General features: G+C 61.0%; 2 protein-coding genes across 2 annotated transcripts; one reads left to right on the top strand and one right to left on the bottom strand.

Moving 5' to 3' along the window:
• The first annotated feature begins 1083 nt into the window (after nt 1-1083).
• GNAI3 (G protein subunit alpha i3) lies at nt 1084-11871 on the top strand. The gene is made up of 8 exons (XM_051771725.1): nt 1084-1309; nt 2183-2225; nt 2455-2596; nt 4021-4178; nt 5354-5482; nt 8173-8302; nt 9078-9231; nt 10264-11871. The coding sequence occupies exons 1-8, from the start codon at nt 1192-1194 to the stop codon at nt 10452-10454; spliced, it is 1065 nt and encodes a 354-aa protein (XP_051627685.1). The 5' UTR covers nt 1084-1191; the 3' UTR covers nt 10455-11871.
• Nucleotides 11872-13091: 1220 nt separating this feature from the next.
• On the bottom strand, nt 13092-20794 carry GNAT2 (G protein subunit alpha transducin 2). Its single transcript, XM_051771731.1, has 9 exons — nt 20616-20794; nt 19321-19363; nt 19008-19149; nt 18275-18432; nt 18004-18132; nt 17481-17610; nt 15805-15958; nt 14965-15165; nt 13092-13788 (listed from the first exon to the last, which is right to left on the bottom strand). Exons 1-8 carry the CDS (start codon nt 20731-20733, stop codon nt 14975-14977), a joined length of 1065 nt encoding a protein of 354 aa, XP_051627691.1. The 5' UTR covers nt 20734-20794; the 3' UTR covers nt 13092-13788; nt 14965-14974.
• Between the last annotated feature and the right edge of the window lie 339 nt (nt 20795-21133).

The following is a 21133-nucleotide window of genomic DNA, read 5'->3' as shown; positions in this document are numbered from 1 at the left end:
GAGGGGAGAGGTGGTCCCGGTCACTCGCTGGGGGGGGGCGGCGCTGACACGAGGGGGGGACACAGAGATCGCGGGGTGGGGGAGGGTCCTCATGGCTGGGGGGGTTGGGGGTCCCACGATGGTCACTGGGGTGGAGGGTCCTCGGTGCTGTGAAGGATTGGGGGGGGTCCCACCGTGCTCCTTGGGGGGTCGTCACGGCTGGGGGTGTTGGGGGATGCCGCGATGCCCCCTGGGGTGGGGGGGTTGTCTTTGTCACCCTGCAGGGCGTTGGGGGGGGTCCCCTGGCACTCACGGGATGGGGGTGCGGGGTCCTCACCCCCACTGGGGGTCCCACAGCGCTCCCTGAGGGGGGGCGGGGTCCTTATCGCTGCCGCCACGGGGGTCTGGGAGAGGGTCTGAGGGGTCTGGGGGGCTCTGAGGGAACTGGGGGAGGGTCTGGGGGGTTCTGAGGGGTCTGGGGGAGGCTCTGAGGGGTCTGGGGCTGCCATGGGCTACCCCGCGCCCCGCGGGGACTACAACTCCCGGCAAGCCTCGGGCACCAGGGCGGAAATGCCCCGTTTCCCATCATGCCCCGCGGTACCGAGGCGGAAGTACCTGTGCCTCCCGTCCCCAGGAACTACATTTCCCGTCGTGCCCCGCGCACGACACCGGAAATCCAGAGCCGCCCGCGCCAAGGCAGCTCCCGCCCCGGTCCTTGATCCCAAATCCCGATCCCTGATCCCGATCCCAGAAGTGGAGCCTTCGTTTCCCCCACGGACCCAGGAGGAAGTGTCTCTCCTTCTCATGCGTGGAACTACGTTTCCCATCATGCCCCGCGCCCGGGACAGGAAATCCGTCATGGCCTCCGGAGCTGCCCGGGCCGAGGCCGCTCCGGCCCCGCCCCCGATCGCGCTCTTGATCGCGATCCCTTTTCCCGATCCCAATCCTTGATCCCAATCCCCGAAGCAAAGCCCTCGTTTTCCCGCGGGACCGAGGCGGGAGTGCCTCTCCCTGCCATCCCGGGAACTCCATTTCCCATCACACCCCGCGGTGCCGCGGCTCGGAACTCCATTTCCCGTCGTGCCCCGCGCCCGGCACAGGAAATCCGGCGCCGCCTGAGGAGCCGCCCGGGCCCTCATCCCAAACCCCGCTCCCCAATCCCCAAATCCCAAATCCCGGCCCCGCTCCCGGCCCGGTGGCCCCGCCGCCGCCATGGGGTGCACGCTGAGCGCCGAGGACAAGGCGGCGGTGGAGCGGAGCAAAATGATCGACAGGAACCTCCGCGAGGACGGCGAGAAAGCGGCCAAGGAGGTGAAACTGCTGCTGCTCGGTGAGCACGGGGGGGGAATGGGGGGTCTGGGGGGGCAGTGGGGGTCTCCAGCCTGAGGAGGGGGTTTGGGGAGGGAGAAACTCGGGTCTCGTGGCCTCAGGAGGGGATTTGGGGGAGAATGGGGGGATTTGGGGGGGAATGGGGAGGTCAGGGAGGGATTTGAGGGGGCATTGGGGGTCTCTGGGGGGGCACTGGGCGTCTTCTGCTCTTAGGGGGGAGTTTTTGGGGGGCACTGGGGGTCTCAAGGTGTTTTTTTGAGGGGGTCTTCTGCTCTTAGGGGGATCCCAAGGGATCCTGGAAGGGCTCAGAAGGGTCCTGAGGGATCCCTGGGATGTTCCAAGGGATTCTGGGAGTTGAGGAGGATCCCGAGGGATCCCTGGTCCCCTTTTCCTGAGATTCTCCTCCCAGGGGGGCTCTGAGTGTCCCGGGATGCCTCTCCTTGGCTTTTCCCCCTGGAACATCCTCCCTGTTCCACGAGATGTTCCCGGTGCTCCTGACCCCATTTCTGCCTGGAAATCTCTCCCAGATCTTTTTCTTGGGTTTCAAGACCAGGGTGGGGATTCCTGGGAATGCCAAGGAGTGCTGGAATCTGGTTGGATCCAGTGGGTTCTTCCCACCTTTCCCGCCTGGCTCAGCCGTGCTGGGAGCAGCTGGAGCAGCACTTTGGGGAGGGATAAATCCACCAGGCACCTCTGGAATTCGGGAATTCCAAGGTTGTCCAGCGGGTGAACTCCTGGCGGCCGGGGAGGACGCGCTGGGAGCTCTTCCAGCGGCAATTCCCGAGGAATCTCCTCCTCCAACCCCCCCCAACCCCACATCCTGCCTTCCCTTGGAATTCCCTGTGTCCAGCGAGATGTTCCTTGTGCTTTCCAGGCGCTGGCGAGTCTGGGAAGAGCACCATCGTGAAGCAGATGAAGTGAGTGATTCCCGGGATTCGGGGGGACGGCGGGATGGGCGGGAATGGCAGTGCTGTGGCTGCAGGATCCTCCCCGAGGACGGATATTCCCAGGAGGATGGAGGGGATGGGCGGGATGGGAGCGGGAATGATGCCCTGTGGTTCCAGGATCATCCACGAGGACGGATATTCCGAGGAGGATGGAGGGGATGGGCGGGATGGGAACGGGAATGATGCCCTGTGGTTCCAGGATCATCCACGAGGACGGATATTCCGAGGAGGAATGCCGGCAGTACCGGGGGGTCGTCTACAGCAACACCATCCAGTCCATCGTGGCCATCGTCCGGGCCATGGGCCGGCTCCGCATTCCCTTCGGGAATCCTGCCAGGGCTGTGAGTGCCCGGGATGCAGGAGCCACCTGGGAATGGGCTCGGGACAGGGGAGCCACTGGGAGTGGGGTTGGGAGCTGGGATCCACCTGGGAATGGGGTTGGGAAAAGGGACTCTCTCAGGGCCGTGAGTGTCCTGGGATTCCACTGGGAATGGGGTTGGGAGCCGGGATCCACCTGGGAATGGGCTCGGGACAAGGAACTAGCCAGGGATCCCTCAGGGCTGAGAGTGTCCAGGATCCTGCTGGGCATGGGTTTGGGAGCCAGGAGCCACCTGGGAATGGGTTTGGGAGCCAGGAGCCACCTGGGAATGGGCTCGGGATGAGAGAGGATCCAGGGATCCCTTGGGATGGGGCACTCAGCCCGGGTTCTCACTCTGGGAATGGGTTTGGGACAGGAGAGGATCCAGGGATCCCTCAGGGCTGGGAGTGTCCCAGGATCCACCTGGGAATGGACTTGGGACAAGAGACTCTCTCAGGGCTGGGAGGGTCCAGGATCCCGCTGGGAATGGGCTCGGGATGAGAGAGGATCCAGGGATTCCTCAGGGCCCTGAGTTCCTGGGATCCCACTGGGAATGAACTCGGGACAAGGGACTAGCCAGGGATCCCTCAGGGCCAGGAGTGGCCAGGATCTGGGATCCACCTGGGAATGGGCTTGGGACAAGAGAGGATCCAGGGATCCCTCAGAGCTGGGAGTATCCAGGGATCCCTCAGGACAGCAGGATTCATCCCAGGATTCTGTTCTGGGAATGGGTTTGGGACAAGAAAAGATCCAGGGATCCCTCAGGGCTGGGAGTGTCCCAGGATCCCTCGGGATGGGGCCCTCAGCCCTGGATTCCCCTCAGCAGCCCCTGGACACTGGGAGCAGGGAGGATTCCCGCTGCTCCCGGGGCTCTCTGGGGCCGTCACTCCCGGTTCACTCCCGGTCCATTCCCGGTTCATTCCCAGTTCATTCCCAGTTCACTCCCGGTTCATTCCCGGTTCCTTCCCGGTTCACTCCCGGTCCATTCCCGGTCCATTCCCGGTCCATTCCCGGTCCATTCCCGGTCCATTCCCGGTTCATTCCCAGTTCATTCCCAGTTCACTCCCGGTTCATTCCCGGTTCCTTCCCGGTTCCTTCCCGGTTCACTCCCGGTTCATTCCCAGTTCTTTCCCGGTCCATTCCCGGTTCACTCCCGGTCCATTCCCGGTCCATTCCCGGTCCATTCCCGGTTCATTCCCGGTCCATTCCCGGTTCATTCCCAGTTCACTCCCGGTCCATTCCCGGTCCATTCCCGGTTCACTCCCGGTCCATTCCCGGTCCATTCCCGGTTCACTCCCGGTCCATTCCCGGTTCATTCCCAGTTCATTCCCGGTCCATTCCCTGTCCATTCCCGGTTCACTCCCAGTTCACTCCCGGTTCATTCCCGGTCCATTCCCGGTTTCCCAGGACGACGCCCGGCAGCTGTTCGTGCTGGCGGGCAGTGCCGAGGAGGGGACGCTGACGGCCGAGCTCTCCGCGCTCATCCAGCGCCTCTGGAGCGATCCCGGCGTGCAGGCCTGCTTCGGCAGATCCCGGGAATACCAGCTCAACGACTCCGCCGCATAGTGAGGGGACGGAGCATTCCCGGGGTTGGGAAGGGCTGGGGCTGGGGCAGAGGGGCCCGGGGGATACCCGGGAGGGGCTGGGCTGCCTGCAGGGAGCACGGGGGAAAGCCTGGGATGGCTGGGAATTTCAGCCTGGAATGGTTTGAGATTTCAGCCTGGAATGGTCTGGAATTTAAGTCTGGAATGGCTTGGAATTTCATCCTGGAATGGCTTGGAATTTAAGCCTGGAATGGCATGGAATTTAAACCTGGAATGGTGTGGAATTTCATCCTGGAATGGTTTGGAATTTCATCCTGGAATGGTTTGGAATTTCATCCTGGAATGGTTTGGAATTTAAGCCTGGAATGGTGTGGAATTTCAGCCTGGAATGGCTTGGGTGGGAAGAGCAATTCCAGATCCATTTCCAGAGATGCCTTCCACTATCCCAGGTTGCTCCAAGTTTATCCAGCTTGTCCTTGGGCACTTCCAGGGATGGGGCATCCCTTGGGAAATCCATTCCCAGATCATGGAATGATCCACAGCAGGCTGGGATTGGGTGGGAGGCACAGGGATCCCAGCCTGGCACAGCTCCACATCCCTCCCCCCAGCTCAGCTCCCCTCCAGATCCATTCCAAATCCTGGCATTCCCAAATCCCAGCGTTCCCAAATCCCGGCATTCCCCCTGGCTGTGTGGGAGGAGGGGCTGGAGCAGCTCCCGTGCAGTTGATCCCAGATTCCCAGCACTGAAACTGATCCCGATCCCAGATTCCCGGCGCTGATGCCGATCCTGATCCCAGATTCCCAGCACTAAATCCCATCCCGATCCCAGATTCCCAGCACTGAAACTGATCCCAATCCCAGATTCCCAGCACTGAGGCCGATCCCAGATTCCCAGCACTGAATCCCCTCCCAATCCCAGATTCCCAGCACTGAATCCCCTCCCAATCCCAGATTCCCAGCACTGAAGCTGATCCCAGATTCCCAGCACTGAATCCCATCCCAATCCCAGATTCCCAGCACTAAATCTCATCCCAATCCCAGATTCCCAGCACTGAAGCTGATCCCAGATTCCCAGCACTAAATCCCATCCCAATCCCAGATTCCCAGCACTGAAGCTGATCCCAGATTCCCGGCACTGAATCCCCTCCCAATCCCAGATTCCCGGCACTGAGCCCATCCCTGTTTTCCCATCCCAGTTACCTGAACGACCTGGAGCGCATCTCCCAGCACAGCTACATCCCCACCCAGCAGGACGTGCTCCGGACCAGGGTGAAAACCACGGGAATCGTGGAGACTCACTTCACCTTCAAGGACCTGTACTTCAAGTGAGTGGCATTCCTTGGATCCCAGAGGGCTGGGAAATCCTGGGAAAATCCCTGATCCTGGTTTAATGTCCTTCCCTGGGCTGAAATCCACGGGAACTGGAGCTGGATTTCCAGGGGGTGACAGTTCCAGCCATTCCCAAAGACAGTCCCGGCCCTTCCCTGTGTCCCAGAGGGCTGGGAAATCCCTGGATAGTCCCTGATCCTGGTTGAACTGTCTTTCCCTGGGGAGAAAACCACGGGAATTGCGGAGACTCGTTTCACCTTCAAGGACCTGGATTTCCAGTGAGAGACAATCCCAGCCCAGCGTGGTGGGAGATCCCTGGATAGTCCCTGATCCTGGTTTCATGTCCTTCCCCGGGGGGAAAACCACGGGAATTGGAGCTGTACTTCCAGGGAGTGACACTCCCAGCCCATCCCTGTGTTCCAGAGGGCCGGGAAATCCCTGGATGGTCCCTGATCCCAGTTCCACTGTCCTTCCCTGGGAAGGGTTGGATTTGATTTCCCTTCTTCTGTTCTTTCCAGCTGCTTTTCTCTCGGGATCACACCCACACAGGTACCTGACTGCTCCTTTTCCAGGCCCCAATCCCAAAAAATCGCACTCAGAGGGCGCTGAGTGTGTCCCCTCCCGTGGTGTGTTCTCTGGGAATTCCAGCCTGGATGGGACTCTCCTGTCCCCTCTTCCTGACCCAGATCCAGGCTCGGGATCCCTCCTGCTCCTTCCTGTGGCGCTAATTCCTTCTAAACCCCGGAGCTGAGGCTCAATCCCTCTTTCCCACTTTCCTGCTGCTTAGGAATTCCTTGCTTGGGATCCTGGGGGATCCTGTGGGAATTCCCATGGTGTTTGTGGATGTAGGACAGCCCAGTTTTCCCTGTTTGTGCCAACAGTTTGGAGCCTTTCCTGCTCACATCCCTAAAAATGTGTCTGGTGGCTTCTGTAGAGCTTGTGTTTGGAAGAGTTGGGTGGAAAATCCCAGGGTTTTCATGGAATTCCAGGCTGGTTTGGGGTGGGAAGGACCTTAAAGCCCATCCAGTGCCGTGGGCAGGGACACCTCCCACTGTCCCAGGTTGCTCCAAGTTTATCCAGCCTGGGCTTGGACACTTCCAGGGATGGGACATCCTCTGGGAATTCCATCCCAGCCCCCTCCCAGGGAGGAGTTCCCTCCCAATATCCCATCCATCCCTCCCTCTGGCAGTGGGAAGCCATTCCCTGTGTCCTGTCCCTCCATCCCTTGTCCCCAACCCCTCTCCAGCTCTCCTGGAGCCCCCTTGGCCCTGGGAGGGGCTCCAAGGTCTCCCTGGAGCCTTCCCTTCTCCAGGGGAACATTCCCAGCTCCAGTGCTTGGATCCCCTGGAGCAGGGACCTTCCATGCAGTTTCCTGGGAGAACAGCAGCGTTTTGCCTTCGGAGTTTCACCCAGAGATGCCCAAACCCTTCCCATCTCCGGGGAGTCTCTGCAGCTCCTGGATTCCATCCAGGGAATCCCGTGGGGATGGATCAGCAGGAGCGTCTCCAGCTGCCACTCCCGGTGCTTCCAAACCCCGCGGGGCTGGAGGCTCCTCCTGCCCTCCTTCGGAAGGGAGGGAAGAGGCTCCTTCCCAATCCCACCCTGGATCACGTGCAGGGCCCCAGGCACGTCCCAGAGGGAGTGTTTTCTGTGGGAAACCCTGGAACTCTGCTTGACATTCCATGAATGAGGGAGCCCAGGGGCTGGAATTCGGATGGGCCGAGTTCTCCTCCGTCACGGATCCTGGAGAATCCCCTGGAATCTCCAAGATTCCCACCTTCCCTCTGGCCCGGGGGGTTTGTGGGACAGGGAAGGTGGGACCTGCCTTGGCATCCTGGGATCCCACCCTGGGCAGCTCCCTATGGAACAAATCCATCGTCAGGACTCCGTAACAACGCTTTCACCTGGATTAATTAATTCCCATTCCAACCTGGGCTCTCCTCAGAATATCTGGGAGAGCAGGGGGTTGGAATCTCCCAGGACACTCATCTTTTAATGAGGAATTAACTCCATTTCTGCCAGAATTCCCGGGGCAGCTCCAGCCTGGAAAGCTCCAGTTGGATTTCCGGGCATGAGCCACTTCTTTAATCCTGGGAATCCCGCCCCAGCTCCCGGCAGGAGCTCCCAGGGACCACATTCCCACTCATTCCAATCCCTGGGAGGAGCTTTGGGGATCCCGGACAAACCAAGGGGTTGTTGCCAAGGAAACAGGAGAGGGAACAAAATCCACGTTCCCTGGGGGATCAGGAGCTCCGGGGGGTGATTCCAGCTTGGAACTGCTCCAGAGGATCTGGGAATGGTTTGGGTGGAAGAGGAATTAAAGCCCATTCAGTGCTGTGGGCAGGGGCACCTCCCACTGTCCCAGGGCACTCCAAGGTTATCCAGCCTGGCCTTGGACACTTCCAGAGATGGGACATCCTCTGGGAATTCCATCCCAGCCCCTCCCCTCCCTCCCAGTGAAGGATTCCTTCCCAATATCCCAATATCCCATCCAACCCTCCGGCAGCGGGAAGCCATTCCCTGCGTCCTGTGGAACAAAACAGGAATTCTGCTTCCACGTCCCCTGTGCTGCAAAGGGAATTTCCCCTCCCCTCTCCCGAGGGAAGCCGGGCCTCGTTGTCCCCGAATTCCCCCCAGGAATGCCCCGGGGGCGGGGGGGCTGAGCTGGTTCTCCCGCCTTTCCCAGGATGTTCGACGTGGGCGGGCAGAGGTCGGAGCGGAAGAAGTGGATCCACTGCTTCGAGGGCGTCACGGCCATCATCTTCTGCGTGGCCCTCAGCGACTACGACCTGGTGCTGGCCGAGGACGAGGAGATGGTACGGGATTGTGGGAGCGTGGGATTGTGGGAGCGTGGGATTGTGGGACTGTGGGAGCACAGGATCGGGGGAGTTGAGAGCACCTGGAATGACCCGCGGCAACTGCTCCGGTTTGGCCCCTTTTCCCATGGGTCAGTCCCTCAGGAACTGCTCCAGGTCCTTCCATGGGATCAGTCCCTCAGGAACTGCTCCAACCTGGATCCCTTTTCATGGGATCAATCCAGGTTCCTTTCCATGGGTCAGTCCTTCAGGAACTGCTCCAGCTCCTTCCATGGGCTCAATCCAGGTCCCTTTCCATGGGGTCAGTCCCTTGGGAGCTGCTCCAAGTCTTTCCATGGTTCAGTCCCTCAGGAACTGCTCCAACCTGGATCCCTTTCCATGGGATCAGTCCCTCAGGAACTGCTCCAGCTCCTTCCATGGGCTCAATCCAGGTTCCTTTCCATGGGTCAGTCCCTCTGGAGTTGCCCCACTGTGGCTCCCTTTCCCTGGGCTCCGCCTTGGCCGGTGGCAGATCCATCCTGGAGCCGCTGCCCTTGGCTCTGCTGGGCATGGAAAACCCTCTGGAGTTTCCCGCAGGAGCCACCCCATGACCCCCCCTGGATTGGGGCCAATTCCTCCCTGGATCCACCTGGGAGTGACAAACATTCCCGGGCCTGGGGGTGTCCCCACAGCCCCTTCCTTGGCCTGGGCTCCTTCCGGGGGGACGGGGCTCCTGGGAAGGAGGTGACACTCCAGTGTCCCTTCCCTGATCCCTCCCGTGTCCGTCCCGCTCCAGAACCGGATGCACGAGAGCATGAAGCTCTTCGACAGCATCTGCAACAACAAGTGGTTCACGGACACCTCCATCATCCTCTTCCTCAACAAGAAGGATCTGTTCGAGGAGAAGATCCGCCGCAGCCCCCTCACCATCTGCTACCCCGAGTATCCAGGTACCGGCATCCCCGGAGCCGGGATGGGCTCTCCCAGCCTTTCCCCCGGTTCCTTCCCTCCGGCTCCCGGAATGCAGGAGGGTTCCCTTGGGAGAGCTTTGGGAGCAGCCTTTGTCCATCCCAGAGATCCCAACCCCAAGGGTTGCCCTCCAGCAGATCGAGGTTGCTCCTCGTTTCCCACATCTTGCTAGGATGGGAATTCCATTGAAATTCCAGTTTAGAGCCTGGGAGACTGATCCGTGTCCTGCTCTGGGCCCTTCTGACCCAAACCATTCCATGATTGTCCCTCTGTTGCTTTAATCCACGATTGCATAATTTGTCCCTCTTTTCCCTTAAGATCCTTCCAACCCAAACCATTCCATGATTGTCCCTCTTTTCCTTTAAGATCCTTCCAACCCAAACCATTCCATGATTGTCCCTCTTTTCCTTTAAGATTCTTCCAACCCAAACCATTCCATGATTCCATGATTTAAAGTCCTTCCAACCCAAACCATTCCAAGATTTGTCCCTCTTTTGCTCAATCCATGATTCCAAGCTTCTTCCCTCTTTTCTTTTAAGATCCTTCCCAACCCAAACCGTGATTCCAAGGTTCTTCCATCTTTTCCCTTAAGATCCTTCCAACCCAAACCATTCCATGATTGTCCCTCTTTTCCTTTAAGATCCTTCCAACCCAAACCATTCCATGATTGTCCCTCTTTTCCTTTGAGATCCTTCCAACCCAAACCGTTCCATGATTCCATGATTTGTCCTTGTTTTCCTTTAAGATCCTTCCAGCCCAAACCATTCCATGATTCCGTGATTTATAAAGTCCTTCCAACCCAAACCATTCCAAGATTTGTCCCTCTTTTCCTTTAAGATCCTCCCAACCCAAACCATTCCACGATTCCATGATTTTAAGGTCCCTTCCCACCCACCCCTCCATCCCACCCTTCATCCCCCCTTCCCTTTCCGTCCCTCCCCACCCCCCGGGCTCTGCCCACCCCCTCCTCCCCTGGCCGTGCCCAAATCCCGGGATTTGTGCCTCGTTCCCAGGCTCCCAGACGTACGAGGAGGCGGCTGCCTACATCCAGAGCCAGTTCGAGGAGCTGAACCGGCGGCGGGACACGAAGGAGATCTACACCCACTTCACCTGCGCCACCGACACGCGCAACGTGCAGTTCGTGTTCGACGCCGTCACCGACGTCATCATCAAGAACAACCTCAAGGAGTGCGGCCTCTACTGAGGGACCCCCGGGAACGCCCCGGGAATGTGCCGGGAATGCGCCGGGAATGTGCTGGGAACGGCCGCGGAGCCGCAGGAACGCCGGGAGGCTCCGGCACAACAACCTTCCTTCCTGGGGACCTCGTGTTGGAGGGGACGTGGATTTGGGGAATGGGGGGTTTGGGAGTGGGGGTGGAGATCAGGGAATGGGGGTGGAGCCTCCCGGCGTCGCTGGATGGAGAGATCTCCGTGGATTCCAGCGGGATTCCAGTGGGATTCCAAGCGGATTGCAGCCCAATTCCAGCCTGATTCCACTGAGATTCCAGCCCTGGGATTCCAGTGGGATACCAGCCTGATTCCAGTGGGAGTCCAGCCAGACTCCAGCCTGATTCCAGCCCTTGGATTCCAGCCTGATTCCAGTGGGATTCCAGTGAGATACCAGCCTGATTCCAGTGGGATTCCAGCCAGACTCCAGCCTGATTCCAGCCCTTGGATTCCAGCTGGATTCCAGCCCAATTCCAGCCTGATTCCAGTGGGATTCCAGTGAGATACCAGCCTGATTCCAGTGGGATTCCAGCCAGACTCCAGCCTGATTCCAGCCCTTGGATTCCAGCTGGATTCCAGCCCAATTCCAGCCTGATTCCAGTGGAATTCCAGCCTGATTCCAGCAGGATTCCAGTGGGATACCAGCCTGATTCCAGTGGGATTCCAGCCAGCTTCCAGCCCTTGGATTCCAGCAGGATTCCAGTAAGATTCCAAGCAGATTGCAGCCTGATTCTGACCAGATTCCACATAGATTCCAGCCCTTGGATTCCAGGTGGATTCCATCCTGATTCCAGTGGGATTCCAACCAGATTCCAGCCCTTGGATTCCAATGGGATTCCAGCCCAATTCCAACCTGATTCCAGCGGGATTCCAGTGGGATTCCAGCCTGATTCTAGTGGGATTCCAACCATCCCAACCATTCCCAACCAATCCAGCCCTTGGATTCCAGCTGGATTGCAGCCCAATTCCAAGCAGATTGCAGCCCAATTCCAGTCTTATTCCAGCTGAATTCCAGCCTCATTCCAGCCCTTGGCTCTGTAGCTCCCTCTTCCTTCGTTACCAGCCCCTGTTATTCCATTTTTAAGGTTATTTTGGGTGTTTTTATTCCAGGCAGGAAACTGTCCCTTCCCTCCCCTTTGTTCCTCTCAGCCTCGGGTTCAAAATAATTAAAATAATAAAAAAAAAAAAAGAGAATAATAAAAACCACACAACTCTCACTCAACTGTGCACGTGGAGATCCTGCGTCCCTCCCGGCAGGAATTCCAGGAGTTCCTGTTCCTGCAGCTCCTGAAGGATCCCGGGAGCTTTTCCCCGTGTGACTCATTCCCGTCCCGCTCCCCCGGGCTGGGAGAGGCTCCTGGGGCAGGAGGAGGAGGGTTGGGCTCCAGGGGGGGGTGGTTATTCCCGGTGTTATGCCCAGCTTGGGGCAGGAGGAGGAGGGTTGGGCTCCGGGGGGAGGTTTATTCCCGGTGTTATGCCCAGCCTGGCATTCCCAGCCGGAGCCGAGGGGGGAACTGCGGCTCCCGAGCTCCCGAGCCATGGATTCCCGGGCGTTTTTGGGGATGGGGAGGGGGGATGGTCCCGTCCTGCCTTTCCCAAGGCCCTCCCAGCCCCGGTTTTCCTGAGCCTGCCTTTCCTTTGTCCGGGTGGTGCCAAATCCCACATTTCCCCGCCCGCCGATCCCTGTCTGCATCCAGCCCCTCTTCCCGGTCCTGTCCGTGTCCAGTCGGATCCCTTGGATTTGTTGGCAGTCATTAAAATGGTGAGTGAAGCCTTTGCTCCGGTTTCTTCTTCCTTTTTCCAGGAGCTCTCCCAGTTTTTGGTGCTTTGCCGGAGAAGGGAGGGAAGAGCTTGGGTGGGAATCGTTGGGATGGGGAGATTCCTTGTGCTCTTCCATGGGAATGAGGTGGAATTCTCGGCACAGGGAGGTTCCCTGTGCTCCATCCCCCCCCACTGCTGGGGTTGTGCTGCTGCCAAAGACTTGGGCTGTGCTGCAGCATTCCAGGAATCCCGTTGTCCGTGGGATTCTTGGCAGGAGGATTTACCTGTTGACAGCCCAAATCTGGCTGCTGGGATCCTGGTGGGAATCCTGCCCTGGATGCTGCTGTGGGATGGAGGCGGCACCTTTCTGGGGACGCTTCCTTAGAATTCCAGGATAAATTCCTTGTGGGAGCTCTCAGCAGCTCCAGGGAGTGTTTCCCTCCTCTGGAATTCTTCCCAAGCTCCCTGGAGCTCTGCCTGCCCCTAAATTCCCTTTGGAATTTTTCCCAAGCTCCCTGGAGCTCTGCCTGCCCCCAGATTCCCTTCCTGGAGCCTTCCCTCCATGGGATAACTCCTCCTTCCTCATTCAACCCTTTCCAGGTGCTCCGACCAGGAATGTTTTGGGTTTGGGACCCCCTTCCCCCCCCATCCAGGAGCACAGCTCCCAACCCCAGGGTGATCCAGGTGGGATCCAGAGATCCAGGTGATCCAGAGAGCCGGGAATGGGTGCAAAGGATGGGAAGCGGCCCTGGATCCAAGCTCTGGGAAGCGGGGAAGGAAGGACACTCCGGCCATGCACATTCCTTTATTGTGTTTTCCTACCAAAGTGAAGCTGGAAGGGGAGATCTGTGCAGGGAGCAGGGAAAGGAGGATCCAGGGATTTCCAGGGATCACCTACGGATTATTTACAAACAGAGAGAGCGAACGCGGCTCTAAAGTAGCAGAACGAAAATGTTTCGAGCAACCATTTCCTCTTTATCCAGCCCATTCCCATTCCCATTCCCGGGCTGGAGTTGGGGTTCCCTCCCCCAGCCCTTCCTGCCCGAGGAATTCCCACCATTCAGGGCCCCAGAGAACTCCAGGAATCCCTGATTTCTCCTGCCAAAGGGTCGATTCCCAGGAAGGGCTGGGGTGGGTTCCCAGGAGCCACTCGGAGGTAACTCAGCTTCCTCCTCCCCCAGAAATTCCAGCTTGGATGAATCCAGCCTCGATCCAAGGGCAGGAAGGGGCTGTGGAGGGATGGCCAGGGGGGAATTCCCGTCCCTGCCTCCCAAATTCCCTCAATATTCCTATTCCTGGCTGTGTCTTGGTGTCAAACCTCCCGTGGAATGCTGAGAACGGGGAGTTCTCCTCGGAAAAAAACAAAAAAAAAAAAAAAAAAGAGGAAATGGCCACGAAAGGGAGCAGGACGTTGAGTTCAGCCCCTTCCTAGTTTGGGGTGAAAAGAGGCAGATTTGGGGCGGTCATAGAAAAAGTGGGAGCGGTGACGTGTGGAGGGGGTGGTTCTTCCTTTGGCTCTGCTCAGCAGAACGGAGAGACGGGAATGTTTCCTGGGAAAGGGAGAGAGAACAGGGAGTTAAACACCCCCAGGGCAGGGACACCTTGGCCTTCATCCCCGTGGGGATGAGGATGGGGAATCCCACATCCCACCCTTTGCCTTGGCCTTCATCCCTGGGATGAGGATGAGGATGGAGCATCTCCCACCCTTTGCCTTGGCCTTCATCCCTGGGATGATGAGGATGGGCCGAATCCAAGGGGATGAGGTCCCACCACTCCACATTCCAGGTCCTGCCCTTTGGCCACAACAACCCCCTGGAGCTCCAGGGGTGGGGACAGAGGGAGGGGACAGGAAGGGACCTGGGGGTTGGATGTGAGTCCAGGGGGTCCTTCTTGGCATCCTGGCATTCCTGGATCAGGAATGATGTGGCAGCAGGACCAGGGCAGGGATTGGGCACTGGGGAGGGGCACCTGCAGGGCTGGGCCCGGGTCTGGACCCCCAGGACAGGAAGGACATGGAGGGGCTGGAGCGTGTCCAGGGAAGGGAACAGAGCTGGGAAGGGTCTGGAGCAGCAGGAGAACTCAGGGAGCTGGGGGGGCTCATCCTGGAGAAAAGGAGGCTCAGGGGGAACCTTCTGGCTCTGCAACCCCCTGACAGGAGGGGGGAGCCAGGGGGGGTCGGGCTCTGCTCCCAGGGAACAAGGGACAGGAGGAGAGGGAACAGCCTCAGGCTGTGCCAGGGGAGGGTCAGGTTGGACAACAGGAGGAATTTCTTCCTGGAAAGGGTGGTCAGACCGTGACAGGGGCTGCCCATGAAGGGGCTGCCCAGGGAGGTTTGGAGTCCCCACCCCTGGAGGTGTCCAGGGAAGGCCTGGCCATGGCCCTCAGTGCTCTGGGCTGGGGGACAAGGGGGGGGACAGGTTCAGGGTGCACTCAGTGGTCTCAGAGGTCTTTTCCACCCTAAACAAGTCCGTGATCCTGTGGGATCCTGTTCATCCTCCTCCTCATCCCTCTCCTCCCTTCCCCAGCCCTTTTTTGGGATGATCCCCCTCATCCCCAGCCCTTTCTCTGGGATCAAGCTGGCTCTGCTCATCCTCATCCTCTTCCCCAATCCCTTTATGGGCTCGAGCCTCCTCTGCTCATCGCCCTCCCCTTCCCTCCCTTTCCCTGGGATTCCTTGCATTCCTGGCATCCCCATTCCCAGTTTTCCAGCCCCACTCCCCCTGTACCTTCCCGGGCTCAGAAGAGGCCGCAGTCCTTGAGGTTCTCTTTGATGATCACGTCCGTGACGGCGTCGAAGACGAACTTGACGTTCTGGGTGTCTGTGGCACAGGTCATGTGGCTGTAGATCTCCTTCACGTCCTTCCTCATGTTCAGGTCCAGGAACTGGGTCTTGATGTAATTCCCGGCGTCCTCGAACGTGTTGGGGCCTGTGCAGGGAGGGAGGGAACATTCTGGAGCCACTCCCGTGGGGAGGAGCTCTGGAGAAGGGCTGGGGGTGACCACGCCCGGGGAAACCTTGACAAACGTGGATTTATCCGGTGTCCAGCCTTCCAAACACCCTCCCGAGGGCACAGCGCTCCCCTGCTCTGCTCCAGCCTCCAGGGAGGGGGATGGAGATGGTTCTGCTCATCCTCATCCTCCCCCTCATCCTCCTCCCCTTCCTCAGCCCTTCTCAGGATGGAACCAACTCTGATCGTCCGTCTGATCCCTTCCCCAGCCCTAATTTTTGGGATGGAACCAGCTCTGCTCATCCTCATCCCCTTCTCCTTCCCTGGCCCCTTTTTGGGGATGGAACCAGCTCTGATCATCCGATCCCTTCCCCAGCCCTAATTTTTGGGATGGAACTGACTCTGCTTATTCCCCTCCCCTTCCCCATCCCATCCCATCCCATCCCATCCCATCCCATCCCATCCCATCCCATCCCATCCCATCCCATCCCATCCCTTCCTCATCCCATCCCATCCCATCCCATCCCACCCCCTCCCCTCCAGGCCCACGTGACCCCCCCTCCCCTGCTCCGGGGGGTCTCCAGGGGGGTGGGAATGCCGGGATTGCTCCGGACTCACCGTCGTACTCCGGGAAGCAGATGCTGAGATGGACCTTCTTGATCTTCTCCTCGAAAAGGTCCTTCTTGTTGAGGAAGAGGATGATGGAGGTGGCTGCGAAGAACTTGTGGTTGCATATACTGTTGAAGAGGTGCAGGGACTCGTGCATCCGGTTCTGCAGGGAATGGTCAGGGATTCACACCCCCTCCGAGCCCCCCATTCCCCAAAAAACCAGCCTTGCCCTGTTTCCCGCGGCAGTGGGTGGTGCTGCTGCCACCCCACTCCCTCCTGCCCACCCGCAATCCCAGATGGATCCTCGGGGGAGGACAATGCCCTGATCCCCCCTGGGATCGTCAGAAAGGAGGGATGGTGGTGGGAATGTGATCCATGGAAACCTCATGGCCTGCAGGGAAAGGGCTCATTCCCTTCAGCCCCGTTCCCCTCATCCAAGGGATGCTCCCGCTGGGCTGTGGCTCCCAAGGCTTTGGGAAGGAGCTGGGAAAAGGAAAAGCTGCAGTCTGGGTGTGGGTGTGACAATCCCGGGGCATCCCGCGGGGATGGGGATCCAGAGCCAAGTCCGACCAGGGGCTTTTCCTGCTGGAAAGGGGGATCCTCGGCCTCGGGGGTTCTCTGGGGCTCACAGGGATGGTTTTCCCTCCTCCAGCTCCCCAGGGCAGCAGCTTTTCCATGCGCAGAGCCCAGACCCTGCCCCGTCCTCCTTGGGAAAGCTCCCAGGGCTCCTGTGGGAAGGATCCTCCCTCCTCCTGTGCGTGGCTGAGCTCCCACCCGGCCGTGGGAGCAGATCCCGACCCTGCCCCAGCTCCCAGAGGTGTTTGGATCCCAGGGAATGCCCAGGGAAGCCGGAGGAGCTGGAGCAGCTCCCGCTCTCCTCATCTGCACCCTCAGCTCCTGTTTCCCCCCGGGAATGCCCCGTTCCAGGGGTTCCACACTCCTGCTCTCCGGATCTCTGCCCTTTGCCGGGGCTCTGCCGGTGAATCCCAGGCGGACACCCCTGGATAATGTCCCTGTGCCACCATTCCCAGCCCTGCCCCTTGTCCCCTCTCTGCTCCCCCGGGGGGCACAGGGAGGCCCCTCCCGGCTGGATTTTCCTCCATCCCACCCATTCCTGGCTCTTCCTGCCCTTCCCTGCTCTGGTGTTTTGGTTCTCCGACGGCTCTTGGGAGCAGGGAACACCAGGAGCTGCTTGGGAGCTTCCCAAGGGGTTTCCTCATGGACAAACCCTGGGATCTGGGATCCAGAGGGAGCCCCAACACCTGCCCTGGGAACAACCCGGCGGGAACCGGCACTTCCCGCACTTCCCGCACTTCCCAGCCTTCCATGGGAGAGGGGACAGGGAGCGGGGTCAGGGAGGGGATCAAGGAGTGGGATCATGGAGGGGAGTTGTGGAAAGAGATCAATGGTGGGGATCAATGGTGGGGATCAGGGAGGGGGATCAATGAGGGGATCAATGGCAGGGATCAGGGAGGGGCGTTGTGGAGGGGGATCAGGGAGGGGGATCAGGGAGGGGGATCAATGGGAAGGATCAATGAGGGGGATCAGGGAGGGGGATCAATGATGGGCTCACAAGGGGGGCTGTGGAAGGGGGCTGACGATCCCACGGGACAGGGGGCTGTTCCCACCCCTCAGAGCCTCCTCGGAGCCCCCCCATCCTGCCCCCCCAGGGCACCCCCACCCACCACTTCGTCGTCCTCCACCAGCACCATGTCGTAGGCGCTCAGGGCCCCGCAGAAGATGATGCAGGTGACGCCCTCGAAGCAGTGGATCCACTTCTTGCGCTCCGAGCGCTGCCCCCCCACGTCGAACATCCTGGGGGGGCACGGGGGTGTCACACGGGGGTGTCACACGGGGGTGTCACACAGGGGTGTCACACACGGGGGTGTCACACAGGGGTGTCACACAGGGGTGTCACACACCCCCCACCCACCCCGGCGTGGTCCCAGGGCCTCGGAACGTGGGATGGGGGGGGCAGGGCCTGGGCACCCCAAAATCCAGTCCTGATGGTGGGGAAACGTGGGGGGGGGCAGGGAGGGGATGATGGGGGGGTCCTGGAGGGGGATCACAGAGGGGGATCCCACGGTGGGGTCTGGGGGTGTTCATGGGGGGGGCACACAGAAGAGGGATCAGGGAGGGGATGATGGGGGGGATGACTGAGGGTGTCCTGGAGGGAGGTCCTGGGGGGGCAGGGCCTTCTCCCCCCACCTGAAGTTGAGGTCCTTGACGGAGAACTTGGTCTCGATGATGCCCGTGGTCTTGACCCGGGAGCGCAGCACGTCCTGCTCGTTGGGGAGGTAGTTGGGGGCTGTGATCCTGTCCAGCTGGTTCAGGTAACTGTGGGCACGGGGGGGCTGTGACCTGGCACCAAGGGGCTGCCCCCGGACCCCCAGCCCCCCCGCTCCCATGATCCCCCTGTCCCCTGTCCCCTCCATGCCCCCTGTCCCCCATGCCCCCCGTGCCCCCCGTGCCCACTCACTATGCGGCCGAGTCGTTGAGCTGGTACTCGGCGGCGCGGTCGAAGCAGGCCTGGACCCCCCCGTCCTTCCAGAGCTTCTTGATGCAGGACACGAGCTCGGGGGGCATCGTGCCCTCCTCGATGGAGTCGGCCAGGTTGAACAGGATCCGGCCCTCGTCCTGGGGGGGACCGTCATCACCCTCCCACCCCCGGGACCCACCCCGGAGCACCCTCAGCCCCCCCGGAGCACACCCGGTGCCCCTTGTCACCCTCCCACCCACAGACAGCCCACAGAGCACCCTCAGCCCCCCTCGCCACCCCCCCACCCACGGGATTCCCCCCAAAGCACCCTCAGCCCTCTCAAAGTGCCCTCAGCCCCCCAAAGCACCCTCACCCCCCCCAAAGCACCCATAACCCATGGGGTGCCCCCTGAAGCACCCTCAGCCCCCTCAAAGTGCTCTCAGCCCCCTGAAAGCACCCTTAGCCCATGGGGTGCCCCCTGAAAGCACCCTTAACCCCCCCAAAGCACCCTTAACCCCCCAAATCAACCTCAGCCCCCCAGGAGCCCTCAGCCCCTCCAGAGTATCCTCAGCCCCCCCTGTCACCCCACCCACCCACAGGATGCCCCCTGGAGCCCCCTCACCCCCCAAAGCACCCTGAGGCCGGGGGGCAGCCCTGCCCCTGCCCCCGGGGGGGGTCGGGGGGTCCCGGGGGGTCCCTGGGGGGTCCCTGGGGGGGCTCGGGGGGCACTGACCGCGCAGGAGGACTCGGCGTAGTCGATGCCCAGCGTGGACATGGCGCGCACGATGGCCAGGATGGACTGCAGGATGTTGCCGTAGATGATGGCCTTGAACTCCATGCACTCCTCCTCCGTGTACCCGTCCTGGTGGATGATCCTGGGGGGCACCGCGGCCTCAGCACCCCCCGGGGGGCACCCCCTGCCCTGCAGGGCACCCCCTGCCCTCCCCGCACCGACAGTCACCGGGTGCCACCGAGGGGGGTGATGGGGGTCCTGCCACCCCGTGCCCGTGGGCTGGGGGGGTCCCCTCTCCCCATCCCACACTCACTTCATCTGCTTCACGATGGTGCTCTTCCCGGACTCTCCGGCCCCTGGAACAGGGTGGGAACGGGCACCTCAGCAGGGCCGCGATGGGCACCCCGAGGGGACCAGAGCCACTGTCCCCCCCCCGCCCGGACTCCTGCCATTGTCCCCGCGCTCCTGTCCCCCCGTGCACTGTGGGACCGCGGCGGGGGGCGGTGGGGACCCCCCTGGAGGGGGTCCCTGGGGTCCCACCCGTCCCACCCACCCCCGGGCAGCGCCGGCGGTGCCTCGTAAGCGGCTTAGGGTGGCCCAGGAAGCCGCTTAGAATTAGGGTGGTAATCGCCTTGACCCCCGGCCCCCCCACCTGGATAAGGCCCCACCGCCGCCCCTGACACGGGGGGTCACCCCCCTGGCCTGTGGGCTCGCCCCTGTACCCCAGGGGGTCACCCCCTTGCCCTGCAGGGTCACTGCTTTGCCCCTTGGGGTCACCCCCTGTCCTGTGGGGTCACCCCCATATGCTGGGGGGGACGCTGGGGGGGTCACCCCTCTGCCCCACGGGGTCAACCCCTGCCTCTTGGGGTGCAGAGGGACCCCCAGGGGATCCCCCAGGGTTTGGGGGTCCTGGTGGCAGGATGTCCCCCGGCTCTCTCTGACCTCTGGGATGTGCCACAGCCCCGCTGTCCCCATCCCCTCCCTGTCCCCTCCCTCTGTCCCTGCCACCCCAAGAGCCGATGGCACCTCCAGCTCTTCCCAGGGACGGCCTTGGGGACACCCAGGGGTGGGACAACCTCTCCTGGCCGGTGGCAGCTCCGAGGGGGAACAGGAGCAGCCAGGGGGTCCCAACCCCCATCCCTCCAGGCCTCCTTGGGGTGGGGACATCAGGACAACCCTTGGGGACATCGGGACAACCCCTGGGGACATCAGAACAACTCTTGGGGATACCCAGGGGTGGGACAAGCTCTGCTGGCTGGTGGAGAGGGGGATCAGGGATGGGGCAGGAGGAGTCCCAATCCCCATCCTCACATCCCCCAACCTCCAACCGGGTGGGGACATCGGGACAACTCTTGGGGACATCCCCCCAGGCTCCGGGGGGTGGGGACATTGGGACAACCCCAAGGACACCCGGTTGGTGGGACAACCTCTCCTGGCTGGTGGCAGCTCCGAGGGGGAACAGGAGGAGCCCAGGGGGTCCCAATCCCACCAATAGTGTGGGGACATTGGGACAACCCTCGGGGACATTGAGACAACCCTTGGGGACACCCCAACCTCCACCAGGGTGGGGACATCAGGACACCCCTCGGGGACCCCCCCAGCCCTCACCAAGCAGCAGCAGCTTGACAGTCTTGGCCTCCTTATCCGCGTCCTCCTGGAGCTTCTTCTCCAGCTCCTTGGACCTCTTGGCCATCTCCTTGTCCTCGGCGCTGGCCCCGCTCCCCATGGCTTCGTCCTCCTCCTCCAGCAACGCCACAACCTCCTCTAGGTCCCCCGGCTTTTCCAGCTCTCCGGGGGCGAGTCAACGCGCACCCCGGGGGCGAGGTGGGCGCTGGGGGGTTGAACCGAGAAACCAGGGAGCCCAAAGGAGGCCCCGAGCGTGGATTTTGGGGTGCCCCAGGCAGAGCCGCTCGGTGGGTGCTCCTGCTCGGCTGCCCCCCGCTCTGGCCCTTAATTCCCCATGGATAACCTGATTTTTTTTGACAGTGGGATTTGGGGACTTTTTATCTCGCCATGTGACCCAGGAAATCCAATTAGCCCAAGATGGCAAAGATTAGGGCTCGGGGGTGGGACACAGGGAGCATCGCGGGGAGGTGGCTTTACATAAGGGGGGTGGCAGGTGACAC

This window comes from Manacus candei, unplaced genomic scaffold, assembly GCF_025592945.1.
Source record: "Manacus candei isolate 608988 ecotype Guabito, Panama unplaced genomic scaffold, ASM2559294v1 h1tg000139l, whole genome shotgun sequence".
NCBI classification, from domain to species: domain Eukaryota; kingdom Metazoa; phylum Chordata; class Aves; order Passeriformes; family Pipridae; genus Manacus; species Manacus candei.
The sequence above is the reverse complement of the archived record's forward strand: the minus strand, read 5'-3'. Positions and strand labels throughout refer to the sequence as shown.